Raw genomic sequence first — 21504 nt, 5'->3', positions numbered from 1 at the left:
GTGTACAATATAGTGACTCAATTCTTTACATTACTCAGTATTCATCATTGTAACTGTACTCTTTTTTTTATTAAATATTTTTATTTATTTATTTGACAGAGAGACACAGCGAGAGAGGGAACACAAGCAGGGGGAGTGGGAGAGGGAGAAGCAGGCTTCCCGAGGAGCAGGGAGCCCGATGCGGGGCTCCATCCTAGGACCCTGGGACCATGACCTGAGCCAAAGGCAGACGCCTAATGACTGAGCCACCCAGGCGCCCCTATAAGTGTACTCTTAATCCCCTTTATTTATTTTACTCATCCTCCAACCCACCTCCCCACTGGTAACCATCAATTCTCTATAGTTAAGAGTCTGTTTTTTTGGTTTGTCTCTTTTTTTCTTTGCTCCTTTGTTTTGTGGTCGTGGTATTTGCCTTTGTCTGACTGACTTATTTTACTTAGTATTATATCCTCTGGATCCATCTCTGTTGTTGCAAATGGCAAGATGTTATTATTTTTTATGTCTGAGTAATATTCCATTGTATATATATTCCACTTCTTTATCCATTCATCTGTTGATGGGCACTTGGGTTACTTCCATAATTTGGCTATTGTAAATAATGCTGCAATAAGTTAGGGGTGCATGTATCTTTTTGAATTAGTGTTTTTGTTTTTTTTTTTTTGGTAAATACTGAGTAGTAGTATTACTGGATGATATGGCAATTCTATTTTTAATTTTTTGAGAATCCTCCATATTCTTTTCCACAGTGGCTGTACCAGTTTGCGCCCCTAGGATTTTCTATATACAGTATCATGTGATCTGCAAATAATGAAAGTTTTACTTCTTCCTTACATTGTGGATGCCTTTTATTTTTTTATTTTTTCTTGTCTGATTGCTTTAGCCAGGACTTCCAGTACTATGTTGAATAAAAGTGGCAAGAGTAGACATCTTTGTCTTGTTCCTGATCTTAGGGGAAAAGCTCTCAGCTTTTCACCATTGAATATGATGTTAGCTGTGGTATTTTCATGTATGGCCTTGGCCATCTTTAATTTGATGAATGAAGAAGGGTAAGGAGGCCTGGGTCTGTGTAGATTAGATTGAGAGACAAGGCCTTAGGTAGTGTTCTCAAGCTTTTTCTCAACCTGGTGCTCATAATGATAATGTGTGATATAAACAGATAAGGGTACTCTTCGCTGATTTGCCAAAGGCTTTAGGGCCCCTATGCCCATCTCAGGCCTGAGGAATTGCCTGCAACCCATCCTGTGCCCACCAGTGGGAAGCTCTGCTAAAATTTTAGAACTATGCCTCCAGTAAGTGCTGCTTTTATGTGGATCACTGTGGTATGGGGCCTCTGGGATATTTGCCTTGTAGGATCCACCACCAGTGGCACTCATCCTGTGGACTCCAGCTTCCAGCCGCCTGCTTATTTCTGGCTCCCAGGCTGTCACTAATAAGAATAATTACCAGATTTTCTTCAGTCATTATTTATGCTTTCTTTGCCTTTGTAAATACTTCTCAAATAAGTGGATTGGAGCAAACTAACATTTAGTGTTTTGAATTAGATGAGGAAAATTGTATTTAATTTTCTTACCCAAGAGACCTTCCATTTTTCTCTGAGAACTTCTTCTCGTGATGAAATTCTTTAGGCATTTTTATTATCAGATACAGATGTGATTCATTTAGTGCCAAGAACAACTACCAGGTTTCAAATTTTTGCTGCTTTAGCAATTACCTTAATTTTAGAGCATAGGCTATAAATGAAAAGATTTTAATAAATGAATTTTCCATGGCTTTGATGGGAATTAGTTTGATAATTAGGTGCTAGTTTTTAAAAGTCATAATCTGTACATCTGTATCAAATATTTATGGGAGGTATAGAGCAGCACTTCTCCTTGTTTGGTTTTTCTGCAGCAGCCCCTACATTTATAAAAATGGCATGGCATTTTTTTCTTTTCACCATTGAGCTGCTATCTGGTTTATCAGAAAATTACTTGGGGCAGGAAAGGGGGAGGATTGAGACGATTTCCAGCAAAGAGTGACAGTCGCTACATGTTTGGCCCTATGGTAGAACTTCCTTGGAGTTGGAGGAGGTGTGGAGGAAGAAGAAAGGATAGGTGTGTACTTAGAAGAGCAGAGAAAATGTCTTTAATTTTTTCCATTTGAGGGAAGTCTCCATGGAGATCAGGTGAGTGTTGAGGAATCTATTTATTGGAGACTGAGGCTTATTTACCAGGTTTGTTTCCTGAACTTTAGAGCGATGAAGCCAAGCCTCATGGCCCATGCATGCTGCAGAATAATCCAAATTTGGGGACATAATGGCTTTGGCAGGACAGGACAAATAGCCTAGAAAGGTATAAAGAATTCTCATATTACTCTTCTACCTCCCTGGCTTAATATTTTAATGTAGAAAGCAGTTTTTTTAATGTGAACTAAAACTTGGGCTTGTGAAAATGTGAAGAAAGTTCTTTCTCCAGTATTTTTCCATTTTCGTCTGCCTTCTCTTTATTTATTTTGGACTCATATCTTGATCTATGATCTTAGCCTTGGGAATCAGCACACACACAGCCATTCAAATGCAGTGGATATTCCTGAGGATGTCCATGACCGTGAGGCTGCCTCTATACAGGTCTGCAAAACTGCGACAGTCTCCTTCACAGACCAGGTGTAAGGCTCCTTATTTGAAAAATCTGAAAAGTGCTTGTTCTCCCAAGGAATCACTAGGTAGCTTATCCATTCTTGTACTATGTGACAAAAACCAAACATGAAAAAACCAGATAGAGTTTGGTTTACAGTGTGGCTCAGCAGCTGGGAAGGATCAGGAAATGGTGTTTCATCATAATCATGTTTAAGATATAAAATTATGAAGGATGTTAGGCTTCTTTTAGCATGTAAAGTAGAATAAGGGTGGTGTTTGGATATGTGCATTACAGACGCCTAAGGAATTATACAGGCATTGATTTCTTTTATAGTGACATTTGTGACTTGGGTAGTAGTGAGCCTTTTCCTTTATGATTTTAGTTATACCATCTGCCTTTTAATATAAACTTGCTAAGATTTCTACTTCTGGCTTAGGTAGGTTTGGAAATGATTTCAGATCTCCCACATCCCTTCCTCCCCATCTTCTAAAATAGGACTTTGCATAATTAAGTGGTATCAGGGAGCGAGCATTGGAGTTGGGAAAACCTCCCCACTGATCCCAACTCCTTTCTGTACAAGTTGTATGGCCTTGGGAAAGTTACCCACCCTCTTACAAGCCTCAGTTTCTTGTTTTTGTGAAATGAGGATGACATTACTAATTTTGTAGTATTGTTGCAAGGATTCAGTTACTTTAAATAATGTAAAATTCCAGAAACCTAGTGGTTCCCTTCCTACAGTGTCCTAAAATATAAATTCACTTCTCTCATTGGTTTCCTTCTCCTGTCTTTATTTGCTTCCATGATTTCACTTAAAGTAAACCAGAAAAACCACAGAAATAAATTATTTGGAATTTTTTGTGGCCTTTTTACTTTTGCTAAGGGGTAATTCCAAAATTCCTGTTTGGGAATATTGACACTGCTGTTCGTACGCAGTGCTCTCTTCTTCCCCAGCCCACACCCCTGCTTTTTCTTTGGTGTCTGCAGAGAAGAAAGATCTCTGTGTTAAGTACATTAAAGTCTTGTAATTCCTTCTTATCATCTTGCTTATGATCTCCAGCCCCATTACCGTCTCTTTATGGCTGCTGCTAGAGCTAAGTACCTTTGGGGCAGATTGCGGTTACTTTGCAGTGCCAAATTATAATGCTAAAATGAAGGTAGGCTTTGGTTTACAAGGCTACACCTAATTTCATGCTAAAATGGAGTTCAGCCTAATTAGCAAGGGAAAGCCATTAGCGGACCCACATTGTTTTGGTAAGGTGAAGTAGATGAGTGTAAGAATAAAATGCTTTATTAATTTAATTAAGCAAACCAGTATATTAAAATATGCAGACTAATTTCAGAATCTAGTCCTTCCCACCACAGTGGGCTTCTGCCATTTGAATCTCATGATACAGTGTGAAGGCTTTCTCTTAGATCCCGGTAGCTCTTGTGTCATTTTCCTTTCCCGTCCTTCCATTTAGGCGTGCTTGGGACCCTCCGTTTGCTGCGTTGCTCAGGAAATCTGTAGGTCCGATTGTGTCAACCCCTGGCCACAGAAGCACCTCCTCAAGAACAGTCTAAAGGAAGGCTGGATGGTTGATGGAGTGAATGCACTGTTTCTAAGTAGTTATAGCTCATATGTCTTCTGATAGTTCCTTGGGTTTCTAGCAGGCACGTGTCGCATTGTTGTTAAGTAAAGCCCGGTGTGTAAGTTTGACAAGTGAGCAGCGTGGCAGCTCTGCTTGCTTCCCAGCCCTGCCGCTGTCTCAGGGATTGTTTGGCTTGGCACATGGCCAGCTCTCTGCTGTAAGATGCATTTCCTTGACAGGACAAAGTGCGGAGCCACATTAGCTGCAAAGTTTACAAAGGTTAGCTAAACACACACAATAAATATTAATAAACAAAAAAGGCCCACCCACCTTTGACTTTGAATTCTGTTTCTGCATTCCATGTTTTGGAATCCCTGTAGTATTTGATTAATAACCAGTCTTAGGGTAATTGAGCCTTAAGTATCCTTTGCCTAAGTTAGGCTGCTTCCAGAGCCCTCATTGGCTGCTTTGGTGACTCATCGCCACAGTGGATGGAGCTCTGGAATGACTGTTTAGTTCAAGGGGTCTTATTTGCATTCTCCCTGCTTCCATGTGAAAAGGAGGGTAAATGTGCTTCTCCATGAGCTTTATGCTGACCAGCCATGTGTGTGTCTGAGAGCTCTGGAGGGGAAAGAATGTGAACAGGAATAGAGGTGCAGTGCCCTGAGCTTGGACTACCTAGAAAGCAATCAGGCCTTGGTCTGTTGGCCTGGGCAGTTGCCTCTCTCTAACATTTACACCCTCAGCCTAGAGGGAGAGAGTAACAGTAACCTGCTGCCCCTGGAAACTGCCTATTTGGCTGGGTGTCTTGGAATTTACCAGGCCTACATTGTGGATCCTTTCCAATTCTGCACCCTGCTCACTTGAAAACATATTTGAGAACCAGTAATCTTAGACTGCTTACCCAGACCTCTAGAGAACCAAGGAAGAGAAATAACTTTAATACCATGTCCTTGAGATTGTCCTGGGGCCATTTGTGGGTGGCTGGGATTTCTGAAGGCCCTTAAAAGCCCCTCTTACTGTTATCTCTCATGCACGTCCCTCTCTTTAGGACCACATTAGGAAGAAACAAACCCTACTTGTTTGTAGGATACTTGAGTATGATAATGATCTAGAGAAATAAAATTATTCTCCATAGATAGTAATGATTATAACTTGAAAATTGTCTCTAACTCCACTTAGCAAAGCAATCCATTTAGGCTTGGGTGAACTCTTACTTTTAATTCATTCCAACAGCAAACATTTATTGAGCACCACACACTAATCTAGGCATTTGGGATACATTTCCACCCAAAACACACCAAGATCTCTGCTTATGTGGAAAATATGTTCACGTCAGGGAAGCAGATAATAAGCATAATTAACGATAAATTACATATTATGTTAAAAGGTGATACATGCTTTGGAAAAATGAAAAAACAGAGTAAGGAAAGTTGTGGGGTACAATTTTAAATGGGGCAGTCTTGGCGTGATGACATGTAAGCATTGATTTGAAGGAGACCAGTATTGGCTTAGATGAACTTATTCTAGATAGGGTTTATGAAGTTAAGTTTGTGACTCTTCTCATGTTTCCTTATACCTGGCCATGACCATTTGGAAATTTCCAGTGGCAAAGGCATGGTTCTCAAATTAACCTCAGTGGCAGAGCACCTGTAAGTCAGGCTGTGCTTTGTAGACCATGAACTGTTGATATCCTTAATTTCATCTTACCAACGAAGCACAGTTTTATAAGATGAAATATGTCTTCTATACTCATGCATTATAAAGTAGGTTTCACAAGCATATGTGAAAAATGACAACCCTCCCCCCAAACCCAAACCATATATGATATACTGTTTTCAAGGATTTTTGTTAATATTCACTTACCACTATATGTTTTATCATCTTTTAGCACTTGCTAGTGGACACTGGGTAGCAGGCACCATAGATTTAAGAAAAATTATAAAAACCTGCCCTTTTGGGTGCCTGGGTGGCTCAGTCGTTAAGCGGCTGCCTTCAGCTCAGGTCATGATCCCAGAGTCCTGGGATCGATTCCCACATCGGGCTCCCTGCTCCGCGGGAAGCCTGCTTCTCCCTCTCCCACTCCCCCTGCTGGTGTTCCTGCTCTCGCTGTCTCTGTCTCTGTCAAATAAATAAAATCTTAAAAAAAAACAACAAAAACCTGCCCTTTTAACCTAATTTTACCCCCGCCCCCAAACTGGGAAAACACAGCCACTCAATTTTCTCAGGAGAACATCTCAACTGTCTTCAGTGGTGCAGAGCTTAAGAACCACTCTTGTATTGTCAGACAAGAATTAGAAGTCCTGCAGACTCTTACATTTCCTCTTGAGTTCCTCATGAATCTCAGAGAAGGATTTGTGTCCATATAACTATATGCATACTTCCTGCCTGTCAAGTGGGAGCCAGAATTTCTATCAAAAGGGATTGAGGAGATTCACAGATACTCTGTCTTAACAAATGAGTGGGATGGTTAGGGAGAAGAAACCAGAGAAATTCAGCCTGAGATAGATTTGGAAGGCAGGAATTTCATGATTTTCATTTTACTATTAGAACCTAAAATAACAGTATCTAATTGTACGCTTTTTTCCTTCATCCTTGTACATTGCTTGGCATGTGATGATTTTTAATAAATCTTGAATTGGTGTTTCCACTAATTACTTGTTCTATCAGAGTGAGATCTGCAAAACCTAGCACATGGTGTCTCTGGCTACCAATTTTAGCTTTATCTTTCCCCCCTTCATTCTATCCCTGCTAAACCTCCCACCTCGGCCCTCTTACTGCAGACAAAAATTAAAAACAGGTTGTAGTTCTCACTGAGAATTCATTCTTTTTGACCCCAGAGCACCACTTATTTTCCTTAGCAGTAATGAATTCAAAGGATCATAACTTCCAGTGAACCTTCTCTTAAATAGTTTTTCATTCAGGTTAATGTCAAGTCTTTGTATGCTGTATCTCTGTTTTACTTCTGCTATTATCCTGCTGGTTTATCTCATAGATAGGGAGGTATTTTTCAATGCCTGAAAATATGTGTTGTTCCTGAAAAAGCTTTATGAGATTTGGATCTTTGTGAACTAAAAACAATAAGCACCTGGCTTCAGTCTGCTGTCCAGAGGGACATATTGTGTGTATAAAAGCATGAAACACTGAGATCTAAATCTGCTTCAGTGGTAAGCAGAATTGAGTTATGTGGGTTTAGCATTCCAAGATGCCAGCCTCACATGGCAATGGAGCTGGGGAAGCCTAACTTTGTGGTTGCTAGGTTGTCAGGAAAAGAGAGGAGCAGTGTCAGGAAGGAACATCTTTTTCATTTTTAAAGGGTATCACACATATAACAAGTGATGGAATAGAACCTAACCTCAGGGACACAACCTAATGGTTTAAGGGGGAAATGTCCTAAAAATTATAGGTAGCCATCAGGATGGTATTCAGTTTAGTAAACTAGCCATCAAAGTACTAGCAGGATTTTTCCCATTTTTATTTGGAGTCTTTAGTTGATTACCATGCCTTTTCTTTTCAGAGTGTTGTCCGCTGCCTATGGCATCCAAAGCTGAACCAGATCATGGTAGGAACTGGCAATGGATTGGCTAAAGTCTATTATGACCCCAACAAGAGCCAAAGGTATTTCATAAGTATTGCCTGTTTTAGATGGATGACAACAACTGGGGGGAGGGCTTCTTTTCCCAGCCTGCTTTTATTTATTTCCCCCTTTGATGGGGATCCACCCTTTTAGAAAATGCAGCTGGCACAGAGTAAAGCCTCAAACTCCTGGTATTGTACTTTAAAGAGGATTTGGATATTGCCCTTGATCCAGACAGAATTCAAAGTGAAAGTTTCCTGGGGATTTGCAGTTCTTTAGCTGAAATATTGAGTGCAAAGGGGGAAAAAGTCTTGCCCACTTCGCATACCACCCTGGACATGGCATTAGCAGTGATACATGTAAGGGATTAACAAAGCAGGGAACTAACCACTTACAGGAAATGGAAACAGCTAGTCTGTTTTGTTCCCTTTCTGTTTGGTCTTTTATCAGGTAGTGGTTTGGATTTGGGGGGTTCTCTGCCAAGGGGACAGCACAAATTATTTCCTCTCCGACCCCATGCCCACCCCAAATGTTAGACTTAAACATCCCAGTGTGTTTCAGAAGTCTGAAAACTTCACTGGAGTCTCCATCAGTTCCTCAATTATTTTCATTTTCTTTGGGCACAAAGGCGAACATTTGTCACAACCCCAAAAGATGGTTTTGTTTCTCTCTTAAGGTACAGTACTTGATTAGCTCTTTCTTTAGAGTAAGCCTTGGTTACCTAGTATTTAAGTTCACATGCAAAATTAATTGGGGTCCCGCATAAACCTATTTTGAGATCCCACATCCTTTTTGAGGAAAGGAAACTCCTCCTCTATTTATGAATACTCGTTGTTGTAATTTGGATCTGAATAGAAACAGACAGTCCTGTCTTCCCTTGGAACTTTGTGGACTAGCTTTGGAACCCTTGCCCTATAAAATAAAGTTTTTATTGTGTTTAAGAACAAATAGGATTTTGTTTTTTAATAAAGAAATTGAAAATGCTAATTAGAATGAGAGAGAGTCTGTTTCACTTGAGAAAACGATGAGCCCCATTTGATAGCACTGATTTGGAAGCTTCTGTGTTTGGAATCTTGAAGGAATTTTTTTATTTGTATTTGCTCCTCCTGAGAGGGATAGCTCATTATTACTAAGGAGAAGTGAAATGTTCTAATCAGACTTTTGGTTAATCCCACACATTCTTGGGCAGTTGCCCCGTGGCAACACTGCCAAGCCGACTCAGTTCCAGACACTTGTACTCTTACAGTTGAGATGTGGACAAATGCCACTTGGGGTGTAGACCACCCAGGTTGCTTTCATCTGGGACATAAACTAAAATTTGAACCCTGTGACCTTCAGGGTGAAAAGGTTGGTTAATTTTATTTGTATCTCTCTAAGATCTTAAAATTTTAACTTATTTCTGTAGATTTTTTAAACTAGTGTTCTGTTGCCCGGTTACCTCTTCAACCCTTTCACTCAGTAGTGACCACTGACTGACAGACTTGCTTTCCCATAAATTTAATCCCTTATCACCAAGGCCCCTTCTGTTGCCATCCCTTAGAAAGTCAAGGACTTGGCGAGATGGTGTGCACAGAGTATGTTCCTGGAAGTAATGCTTTTGACATAACTTTTTGTTTAGAAGACCAAGTAAAGAAAATAATGTGCTTTTACCCACCCCAGGGGAGCAAAATTATGTGTGGTTAAAACCCAGCGGAAGGCAAAACAAGCTGAGACTCTAACCCAGGACTACATCATCACCCGTAAGTTGTTAGCATGGTCTCTCTCCATCGTCTCTCTCCCTTCTACTGTTGTGTGGTGTTGATCTCATGGCTTTAGAGACAGAAAAAGTCTTCAGAGTCCAGGCATATATTACAAAATACCATGTGGACAGGACTGCAAGTCATGTAACAGCTAACTGCTTTAGCTTCTGTGACTCATCACAGAGACAGGGTAATTTCATGTAACTTTCAACCCAAAAGGGGAAAGCCTGTTTGAGCCTAATGCATTACTCCATAGCAGCCTTTTAAAGAATAACAGTCTGTTCTAAGAATAAACAACGATGAGTGCTGGTCTTGGAATCAGGAGACCTGGATTTGTCCAGTTCTACCAATGACTTGCAGTGTGATGTTGAACAACTGAACTTTATCAGGAGAGGGAGGAGACTAGGTGAAAGGTCTCCTTCAGCTCCCTCTGAGACTCTGTGACAACAGATCCAGAGACATTTAGATACAAAATGAACTACCTGGGGTACCAGAAATCTTACCAGAATAAGCAGCTTCTCTTGGGTTTGTCACACAACCTTGTCAGCCTGGCAGATTTGTGTTGCCCAGAGCCAGGGCCTCAGACCTCTCACAGGCAGTGGCTAGGAAGGACATCTTGGATGCAGTAGCAGTTGTGATGAGCAGATGTCCTGTGGACGTTACCAGGGTCTCGGTCTAAAGCCCAGGGGGCGCTGTACTGCTGGGTTTTTCTCCCTGGTGGTGGGTCTCCTCTAAGACCAAGTGCCCTGGAGCTTATGATTGGTAAGGAGATCCCGTGACACTTTTTGCAAGAGTAGAAGTGTTAAAGTCGGTGTCACAATCAGTCTAGCTCATGTAATTACATGCGGCCTACTTAAATTCCTCCAGTCGTTTGAAGTGAAAAGCTATTTTTCCCCCTCCTAAAAATACTGTTGTGTCGTGTTGCCCAACAGAATGACGGGTGGCTGTGTTTCTCAGCTCCCCTGACTCAAGGCAGGCGAGTTTAACTGGTGAGTGAGATGGTCCTGGCCCCAGCTGGTGCTAGGGGGAGGGGGATACTGGAAGGGTTTTTGAGGTATTTTAGACATTTCTGTCATTCATATTATAAATTCCCTTTGAACCCCTCTTAATCTGTTTCCTTCTCTCCCCTACTCCCCTGGGAAAAGGTTTTCTCTTTTAAATAGGATCCAAAGAAATTATTCTGATACAGTTTTTGGTCAAGAAAAATATCATCATTTAATTTTTTTCCCCGGTCACCTTCTTGCTCTCCTGCAGAATATCACTGTTTCCTTTTTACATTCATATACTGTTTTATATTATAAAAGTTAATTCTGACGTTGAGTGAACAGCCAATAGCAATTGGACAAATACTACTCTGATTCTTATCCTTTTGTTTTGTCCACCATATAGAAGTAGGGAAAAGTCCCCATCAAGTCACCATGCCAGGAGATTCAGGCACCCCCCTGCACTCAGGGCAAACTTTATCCCAGTTTCAGTGGGAGAAGTGTTCCTCCCTTCTGGTTACTCAGTGTTGTCAACTCCTCCTGAGCGGTGGTCACATTTCAGAAACGTGTGAAGTGATTCCAGTGTTTGTGAGGTGTCCGAGGAGACTTCAGGGCTGACAAGCAAGCTGCATCATTCACATTTGGGTCCTGTAAGAAAAAAAAGAAGAAGCAGTCCCACTGAGTGTTTCATTTCAAAACCACAGAAATTAAGTTTAACTGCTACCCATGGTCCGTGTGATGGGGATCCTCACCAGTGTTTCCGTGACAGTATTTGACAGTGTTTCCTGAGCGCCATTAGTTGCAGGGGAGGTGAACAATGAATCTTGGTCTCAAACAAAATTGGCTAATCGGTTACAGTAAGACTGTCTTTTATTATTAGATGAAGGCTGCCATTATGACTTCCATTTCATCTTCTACTTAGTCATGCTTCAGCTATGTTTTTGGGTGGAAGGGTTATTATTAAAATAAAATTTTTCAAATGTGACTTCTCGTAGCTCATGCCTTGCCTATGTTCCGTGAGCCCCGCCAACGGAGTACAAGGAAGCAGCTGGAGAAGGACAGACTGGATCCCTTGAAGTCGCATAAACCCGAACCTCCTGTGGCAGGCCCAGGTGACTGTGATCTCTCCAGCTTGTGACCTGCAAAGGGGGTGGAGGGGGGGATGCGGTCACTGGTAGAGAATTGGGAAGATCCTTTGCTCCTGGTTGCTGCTTTGTCTCCAGAGAGATTTTACATGGTGGTTTTCAAACGTTCTCTTTTTAGTATCAGAAGTTTTTGCTTAAAGGATGCAGAATCCAGGTGCATAAAACTGATACAAATGGAGCTGCTGTGTTAACCTAGAGAGGAAGCCTGGACCCCTTTCTGCTCGGTCTCTAACTTGAGCCCTTTTAGGTGATCTTGGTGGAACTCTAGGGCTCCTGGAATCCAGTGTTAAAGCCGCTGCTCTCAATATTGGCTTCATATACAACATTTGGGTACTTTGACCAGAAACCAGGCTGGATTAGGTTTCACATTAGGTTTCCCCTAGAGGATGAATAAAAGTCCTTAGAGTTTTTAAGAAAGTAGGTACCCCCCCACCCAACCACCAAAAGAAAGAAAGAAAGTAGGTACCCCCAGAAGAAAGCGAGGCAACATTGGCCCTCATACAACACATAAAGTAACTGGAATCCCATTTTACTAGTTATCACTTGTGTGGTTTCCATTTTCCTAGGCTCCTAAGCCTGGAGCTTTTGACTCGTTCATTCATCCTGAACCTCAGTTCTGGGCTTACATCTGTTTGGCCTGCCCCTTCAGCCTTGAAAACATTTCACATATCTATCTTAACTTTTTTTTTTTTTTTACATTTTCTCTGCCACCATTCTAACTCAAAGTTCCTAAATAATATTCTTACCTGGATTATTGAAAAGCCCTTCTAACTAGGCACCTTGTCTCAAGTCACTCTCTTTCCTTCCCACACTGCCTCTGTCCATCTTCTACACAGCTTTTATTTCCAGCTCCTCTGGCTTTCATATTGCTACTGCCCCCAAATCTTATAAGCTCCCCACTGTCCATTTGCATTTCCAGAGAATCATTCTCTGCAGTCTGACTCTAACCCACTTCTGAGCATCCCACCTCACTTCTCTCTTCCTCTGATCTGATACGACTGTCATTTCACTCCTGCCTGCAAAGGCCCACTGCATCGTTCTTTTTCTGTACTTTGGTTCTGAAACCATTCTGCTCATTCTGAAAATGACCTCTGCCTTCAGAGCTTTCTCAAATTGGATCCATCTCTTCCTAAAGAGCTCCCCAGCCACCTCAGCCTAAAGAGCTCTCTCCCTTCTCTAAGTACTATAATAGTTACTGGCCACACAAATTCTTTCACAATTAATTATTTCCTGCCTTATTTAGTCTCCTTTTATCTTGATTTATAGAATTAATCTTATAGCACAATTTGGCTCTTCGTGTGTGAGGTTTTTTTTAAGTCTTCCTAAAAAGTCATAAATTTTGGGGGTGCCTGGGTGGCTCAGTCAGTTAAGCATCTGCCTTTGGCTCAGGTCATGATTCCAGGGTCCTGGGATCGAGCCCCGCATAGGGCTCCCTGCTCAGCGGGAGGGCTGCTTCTCCCTCTCCCTCTGCCTCACCCCTGCTGTTGTCTCTCTCTCTCTCTCTGACAAATAAATTAATAAGATCTTTAAAAAAAAGTCATACATTTTTGAGTACCAGGCACCAGACTAGCTTTTGGGGATCCAGCAGGTTGTAAATCCCTGCCCTTACGGAGCTTTCTGTCTACTAGAGCAGTTCTAGTACCATAAAATAATGTGAATCAGTCTATTCAACTTGTTTGTTTTTTCTCCTACAAGGTACTTGGAAGATGGCAAGGCCTAAGATATGTTTGCTTAAAGCTAAAATAGGCATCTAATAAATATAGGTTAATTTTTTTAAAGATTTATTTATTTATTTGAGATAGAAAAAGAGAGAGCATGCACACGCGTGCAAGTGGTGGGGAGGGGCAGAGGGAGAGAATCCTGAGGCAGACTCTCCCTACTGATCTGGGGGTCTGCCTCAGTGCTTCACCCCAGAATCCCGAGATCACGACCTGAGCCGAAATCAAGAGTCAGCCGCTTGGGGGTGCCTGGGTGGCTCAGTCGTTAGGCGTCTGCCTTCGGCTCAGGTCATGATCTCCAGGTCCTGGGATCGAGCCCCACATCAGGCTCCCTGCTCAGCGGGGAGTCTGCTTCTCCCTCTCCCTCTGCCTCTCCCCACTGCTCCTACTCTCTCTCTCTCTCTGTATCTCTCTGTCTCAAATAAATAAATTAAAAAAAAAAAAAGTCAGCCGCTTGACCGGCTGAGCCACCCAGGTGCCCCAGTATTGGTTATTTTTATTAGTTGAATTTCAAATATTCATGCTTGAGGGATCTCTTCAAGGCCTAAACATGGTAAAGTGTTTGTGATTCCTCCTTGCATTGGTGTCACTGTGTAGATTAAATAGCTAAGACCTATCAAAAAACCTCTTTATTTAAAAATGTTACAGGGAGGGGCGCCTGGGTGGCTCAGTTGTTGAGCGTCTGCCTTGGCTCAGGTCGTGATGCCTGGGTCCTGGGATCAAGCCCCGCATCGAGCTCCCTGCTCAGTGGGGAGCCTGCCTCTCCCACTGCCCCTGCTTGTGTTCCCTCTCTCACTGTGTCTCTCTCTGTCAAATAAATAAGTAAAATCTCTTAAAAAAAATGTTAATAGGGAAGTTAAGGTTTGTTGATTTCCTACTTTGGTTGTGATGATCATAAATGAAAGCTGAAGGGATGACACTGAAGTAGTCTTGAGATTTGTGTGCTTCAAGCCAAGATCTGAAGAAGCCCCAGAGTGCCCAACACCTTGATTCCATAGGGAATGATAAAAATCGGGGAAACCTGAAGCTCTGGCCTCACTCTGTTACTCATTTCACCTGCCACCTTGGAAGCCAGCACTGAGGGATTCTCAACCTTTTCAGATAAGTACAGGGTATGCTTCTATATTGTCATGCTCATTCCAGTTCTGAGTTGTGTTTTTTCCTTGGAAACAGGTCGTGGTGGCCGGGTTGGAACCCACGGGGGCACTCTGTCGTCATACATTGTGAAGAACATTGCTTTGGACAAAACTGATGACAGCAATCCCCGGGAAGCCATTCTGCGGCATGCTAAAGCAGCTGAAGACAACCCGTACTGGGTTTCTCCAGCATATTCTAAGTAAGGAAGCAGCCTTTTAAAATAGAAAAAAAAAATTATGTTTAATGAATTAGAAAGAATATAACAACAGCTACTTTGAGGTTTTAACTCTCCATTTCTTGTTTTATTCTTGAGCATGAAAAATAAACCAAGTACTCATAGTCCTGAACCTAGGCATAGTCCTGAACCTTAGGACTCTAAAATGGTGAATCTTTAAAGTAGATCAATTCCATCAGTTATGGCCTAGTGTAAACCCATTATGTGAAGCGCATTCTACCTCTGATGAAAAAAAGGAAGAGCACTACCCCTATGCGTTATGTTAGTTGAGGAGGGCTCAAAGCAGATGAGGAGGAGCAGTTTGTAGGTCTGTCATTAAGGACTGCTTTGCATTTACAGAGCTATATATGTAAGTAACAGGTACATAGGCAGAGAAGAGCCCACCTGCTCGGATTCCCTCAAATCGCTCAACATGGATGAACATGTAGTGGCTCTCAAAGCCTCTAAACCAGGTACAGTTACACTGAGAAGGGTAGTGTTATAGATTTTTTTTTTTTTTTTTTAGCACTTCCTTACTTTCTGATACCATAAGATGTGCCAGAGTCATCTTTGTTTTTCTTCCCCTAGTCCTGGAATCAATTACTTCTTAAGGCGCCTGGGTTTCTTTTGTTTGAGAACAATGTTTAGAAACCAAGACAGTGATGCTAGACGAGCCTGTAGCTACTGAAATATCATTGCTTCTAGATCCTCCTTTAGGTCTTCCTAGCTGACAGAACTTAGAAATATATATATGTGTACTAACCCATGCTTCATTACACATACACATATGTACATTTATACATACACACACACATACATATATCTCTGTATTTACATTTTAAAAACTATGAGTTTATACTGATGCCTCTGATTTCAATACTATACCCCTGGTTTCATTTTACCTTTCTCCTTCCTGTATTTTTAACTTCTTTTTCCAATAATGAAAAACCCAGCTCTCATTACTGACAGTATATTTACTTATTTATTCACTTCTAGTATACACATAAAGTAGTTTCAGAATTGCCTACCCATACACCTGTGAGAAGCATTTTCCCTAACTAGGATTTCCCTAACTGCATTTTTGTAGGTTTTGTTTGTTTTTTGTTGTTGTTTTTATTTTGATTTGTTTTTTGTTTTTGTCCTTTTAGCCTTACAGTATGTGGTGAAGAGACTTGTTTTTCACAGTTACTTGGATGAGGTATTTTCTTCTCCACTTCTGTTAGGGTGGTTATGTAATCCATTTGAAATGCAGTTAGGGTCATTTGTTAGTGTGCATTCCTTTTTTGGGTTTCCCCTATGTTCTATTTATTTTGGAGGTATGTGTAGGGTGTGTGAGATATTACTCTAGTGCTAGGAGTCAGGGCCTTAAAAAAGACTTGTTCTTCCTCCCTGCTCCCTCATTTCCATGTCCCGCTTCTCTTGGTCCCTTCCCCACTCACCCTCACAGGTAGCCTATCTCTTTAGTTTCTGGTTTACCTCTCCTGTAGGTCTCTTGCACAAATGAACAGATTTGTGAGTATTTTGTTCTACCCTCTCCTTTACATGAAGGATAGCATAATATACCCTTTCTGGCTTTGCTTTTTTTCACCTAGGATTATGCCCTAGAAATCATTCTACATTAGGTCATAGAGCTCCTTCTCGTTCTTTTTCACTGCTGCATAGTAGTTCACTCTGTGGACGTATCATAGTTTGTTCAACCACTCTCCTATGAGTGGATATTTAGGTTGTTCCAGTATTTTGCAATTTCTGACAGTGCTACAGTAAATAAACTCGTGTGTATGTATTTTTGTATCATTGGAGGTGTATTCAGGTTTTTTCTTGATGTCTTCATATATTATTAAAGTTTTCAATTATGAGAAAGCTGGACCCTGATCACTTTTCAGAACATTAACATGCTGGAAAAAAAATCACTTATGAACCAACTCAATGGGCATGTTATACCAGTATCAGTTCCTTTTTTTTTAAAGATTTTATTTTTTGACAGAGAGAGACAGCGAGAGAGGCAACACAAGCAGAGGGAGTGGGAGAGGGAGAAGCAGGCTTCCCACCAAGCAGAGAGCCCAATGCGGGGCTGGATCTCAGGACCCTGGGATCATGACCTGAGCTGATGAAGGCAGACGCTTAACCAACTGAGACACCCAGGCGCCCCCCAGTATCAGTTCTCTATCTGCTAATCATTATGAGCTACTTTGCATAACTGTTTTAGCTTGGTTCCGTAGAAGTAGATCCTGAGAAAAAGATTCATATAAAGGTGCTTTTAGGAAGCTTTATTATTAGGATGCTTTATTATTAGGATGCCTGTTAGGAAGCATCCATAGAGAAATCCAATAGGGGAGTAGAGAAGTGTAATGAAGCCAAATAAGGGTGTATCAAGCAAAGTTTGAGGGAGGTCCACTTTGGCTCAGTCTACAGGGTAACCCTGGAGACCCTGGGCAGAGGCATGGTAACTGGAGTACTTATACTCCAGGATCTATTGATCTTTGCTAATGGCTAGAGGTGGGGTTGGGGAGACATTCCCAGGTACTTCCAGCTTTCCAGGGCTTTAGCAACCTGCTGACAGCCCTCTGACAAAGAGAGATAGCTGCTGCAGTTGTGAGTGAAAGCACCCCACGCAAAAATACTAAAGAGATTTGCGGGCCTCTGGTGGGGAGTGCTGCATCTCTGCAGTCCATGTAGCAGAACAGACTTGGCTCCGTCATGTCAGTGGTGGTTGTTCACAGTGTGTACTAATAACCAGTCGGTACAGATGGAACATCTCTGAACAATTAGTTGGATAGTATTACAATAGCTAAGAGGGTCATATCAAGGCTGGCCAGCTAACTAGTATGCATTTAGCCTTCTTTTGTATAGAATTTGCGTGTGTATGAACTAATGTATGTCAACACATCATTGGCAGTCAGATAAGCTTATAGATTATGCCTTTGTTGACACTTCTGTTTTTAATGGAGTCATTATTTTCTATTACTATTAGGGGTTTTTTATACTTAAAGAAACTTGTTTAGAAACATACAAAAAAATTAGCTGAGGAAAGAAGAAGAAACAGAGCCATGTTTTAAAATTTGCTAAACATAGTGAGCATCATTTGGATAAAAATTTGGCACTATCTATACAAATTTAAAATGCAAATACCCTTTGACTTGGCAATTCTATTTCCAGAAGTTTTGCACATGTAGGAAAATACATATGTCCAAAGATACTAAGTTCAGTATTGTTTTGTTTTGGTTTTTTTTTTTTAGATTTTATTTATTTATTTAACAGAGAGAGAGAGAGATAGGGAGAGCAGGAACACAAGCAGGGGTAGTGGGAGAGGGAGAAACAGGCTTCCCACCAAGCAGGGAGCCCGATGCGGGGCTCGATCCAAGGACCTTGGGATCATGACCTGAGCCGAAGGCAGACGCTTAACGACTGAGCCACCCAGGCGCCCCAAGTTCAGTATTGTTTATGAAAGCAAAAGATTGAAAACAATATAAATGTCCTTCAATGGGGTATTGTTTTATAAAAGTATAACACATCCATATAATTAAAGATAACAAGAAAATATAAAGAATGAGCTACATATATAGGGATGGATGTGTCCCAATTTCCTTAAGTAGAAAACTGACCAACAAGCAAAAACAGAAACCAGCTTGCAAAACATGCTATCTGTATACCTGTGTTTTTACACAGTGGATGTACCTACACATATATCTGATCGTTTATACACAGACTCCCTCTGGGAGGAAATACAAGAAATGTGGGTGGTGGGTATCTTTTAGGTAGGAGAACAAAGGAGCGGGGAGGGGTGCGGGGTGGAGGGGCGTGAGGTGAAAGGGGCCTTCGAAGTTCTGTAGTCTGCCCATTAGTGCTGCTGGATTTTTTTCACTGTGCATGTAGTCCTTATAATCTCAGGCATGAAAATCACATATGATGTTAAAGTTAGATCCTTCATCAAAATAATTAGTTGTTAGAAATTAGAACAATAGCCTAGAAGTTCTAAGGCCAGCTTCCTGGCCTGGGTTCTAGCAAGGACTTACTATCCAGTAGGTTCTAAAAGTTATCTTCTCAGTGTCTCATTTTCTTCAGTGGTAAGTAAGGTCTTTACACCTTCCTATAAATTATATATTGTTAATATCACTCAATCAGCAGTATTATTTCAGTATTTATGGAAATACTTCAGTAATTTACTTTGCATATAAACACACACAAACCTATTTGGAGCAGTTTGCTATCAAATGTATTTTAATGTAATCAGATTTAGGAATTTTTTCTTTCTTGGGTTTTGGTTTAGTTAGGGAGGCCACTGCATTCAAGATAATTCTTCAGATTCTCCCATCTTTCCATTAATATCTTTTTCTTTTAGAGTTAAATCTTTTATTCACCTGAAATTATTTTAGTGAAGGGAGTGAGAAAGGCATTTTCGTTTCCTGTGGCCACTGGAACAAATTACCACCAACATGGTGGCCTGAAAATCAGAAATGAATTCTCTCACAGTTCTAGAGTCCAGAAGTCCGAAATCAAGGTGTCACGGGGAGCCACACTCCATACAGAGGCTCTAGGGGAAATCTGTTCCAGGCCTCTGCTAACTTCCCAGAGGTTGCCTGCTAGCTTGGCTCGGAGTCACGTTGCCTCAGGCTCTTCTCAGTCCTCGCTTTGCCTAGTGGTTTTTGTTGGTCTCCTCTGGGATACCCATGATGTCATTTGGGGCCCACCCAAGATAATCTAGGATTATCTCCTCATCTTAAAATCCTTAGTCACATCTGCAAAGACCTTTTTTCCAAAATAAGGTCATATTCACAGCTTCTAGGGATTTAAGGTAGATATTTCAGCTACCACAGTAGAGCTCCAATTTAATTTTTTCCTCTTGGTTAACCAGTTGCTGTAACACTTTTTAATTGGATAATCTAGTTTTCCTCATTGAATTGAAATCACATCATTACACACACTGCACTTCCATATGAATTTAAACCCATTTATGGGCTCTCTGTTGTGCTCTATTATTTGGTCTATTCAAGGAGCAGTATCAGACTGTTTTCATTGTTGTAGGGCTGCCTGTTCTCATTCTTCTTCTTAGTAAAACTTTTCTATTTTTCAGGTTTCCATGATTTGAAGCTATGTAGTAACCCTCCCCCCCCCAAATTCTTGGTGATACTTGTATTGGAATTGAGTTAATGTATATATTAACTTAGATTGAGTTTTACAATACTGGTTCTTTTAAACCAAGAGAAGGGTACGTCTTTCTATTCAGGCACATCTCTTTATCTCTCAGTAGTACTTTTAAGTGTTCTTTATATAGATCTTTCACATTTTCTTTTAATTTTGTTTCTAGTTATTTTATCTTTCTGTGCCATTGTAAATAGAATCTTTTCTTCTGCTGAATTTATAACTCCTGTGTATATGGAAATGCTGTGTGGCCACATATATGTGTATTATTAATGTGTATATAGGCAGTTGTTTTATATACAGCTATTTACCCTGTTTTCCTGCTGTTTCAATAATTCTTTACTCAGTTTGCTTGTAGTTTCCAGGCATAAAATTATATCATATGCAGATAATGATAAGTTTACCTCATCCTTTCTAATTATTTTAATTTACTTTTATTTTAATTAAAAAAATTTTTTATTTGAGTTTAGAGGACAAACAATGTTACATTACTTTCAGGTGTGCAACTTAGTGATTTGGCAAATTTATACATTATGCTGTGCTCACCACCAGTGTAGCTCCCCTCAGTCCTGTTACATCACTGTTACAATATCATTGACTATATCCTCATGCTGTGCCTTTTATTCTGGTGACATACTCATTCCATAACTGGAAGCCTGTGTCTCCCACTCCCCTTCACCCATTTTGCCCAAACCCCACTCCCCTCCCCTGTGGCAACCATCAATTTGTTCTCTGTATTTATAGGTCTGATTCTGTTTTTTATTTGTTTATTCATTGTAGGGTTTTTTTTGTTGTTGTTGTTTTGGGGGTTTTTTTAGATTCCGCTGGTGAGTGCAATCCTACAGTACTTGTCTTTCTCTGACTAACTTAGTTCACTTAGCATAATACCATCCAGGTCCATCCATGTTGTCTCATATGCCATGAACTTATCCCTTTTTATGGCTGTGTAATATTTCACTGTGTGTATGTATATCTCACATCTTTCTTATTCATTTTTCTATTGATAGACATTTAGATTGCCTCATATCTTGGCTATTGTAATTAATGCTGCAATAAACATAGGGGTGCATATAATCTTTTCAAATTAGTGTTTTTGTTTTCTTTGGGTAAATTACCCAATAGTGGAATTATTGGATCACATGGCATTTTAATTTTAATTTTAATTTTTTGAGGACCCTCCATACTGTTTTTCACAGTGGCTGTACCAGTTCACATTCCCACCAGTAGTGTATGAGGTTTTCTTTTCTCTACATCCATGCCAATACTTGTTGTTTCTTGTGTGTGTGTTTGATTTTAGTCATTCTGACTAGCGTGAGGTGATATCTCATTGTGGTTTTGAGTTGCATTTCCCTGATGATTAGTCTGTTGGCCATCTGTATGTCTTCTTTGGAAAAATGTCTATTTGGGTCCTTTGCCCATTTTTTAATCAGATTGTTGGGGGAGGCATTTGGTGTTGAATTGCATAAGCTCTTTATATATTTTTAATATTAACCCCTTCTTAGATATGTCATTTGCAAATATCTTCTATTCAGTAGGTTGTCATTTAGTTTTGTTGATGGTTTCCTTTGCTGTGCAGAAGCTTTTTATTTTGATGTAGTCCTACTTATTTATTTTTGTTTTTGTTTCCCTTGCCTCAGGAGACACATCTAGAAAAATGTTGTTACAGCCG

At 40.6% G+C, this 21504-nt stretch overlaps 1 protein-coding gene across 3 annotated transcripts in view; it reads left to right on the top strand.

Moving 5' to 3' along the window:
- WDR70 (WD repeat domain 70) overlaps positions 1 to 21504 on the top strand; it is a 305870-nt gene that overhangs the window by 271909 nt on the left and 12457 nt on the right. For all 3 annotated transcript variants that reach the window (XM_044916946.1, XM_044916945.1, XM_021696297.2), the window contains 4 exons: positions 7701 to 7801; positions 9420 to 9499; positions 11478 to 11594; positions 14519 to 14681. In XM_044916946.1, the coding sequence (XP_044772881.1) occupies positions 7701 to 7801; positions 9420 to 9499; positions 11478 to 11594; positions 14519 to 14681 (461 nt within the window). The remainder of the gene's footprint in view (positions 1 to 7700; positions 7802 to 9419; positions 9500 to 11477; positions 11595 to 14518; positions 14682 to 21504) is intronic.

Source organism: Neomonachus schauinslandi, chromosome 7 (genome assembly GCF_002201575.2).
Source record: "Neomonachus schauinslandi chromosome 7, ASM220157v2, whole genome shotgun sequence".
NCBI classification, from domain to species: Eukaryota; Metazoa; Chordata; class Mammalia; order Carnivora; family Phocidae; genus Neomonachus; species Neomonachus schauinslandi.
This window is presented reverse-complemented; position numbering and strand designations above follow the sequence as displayed.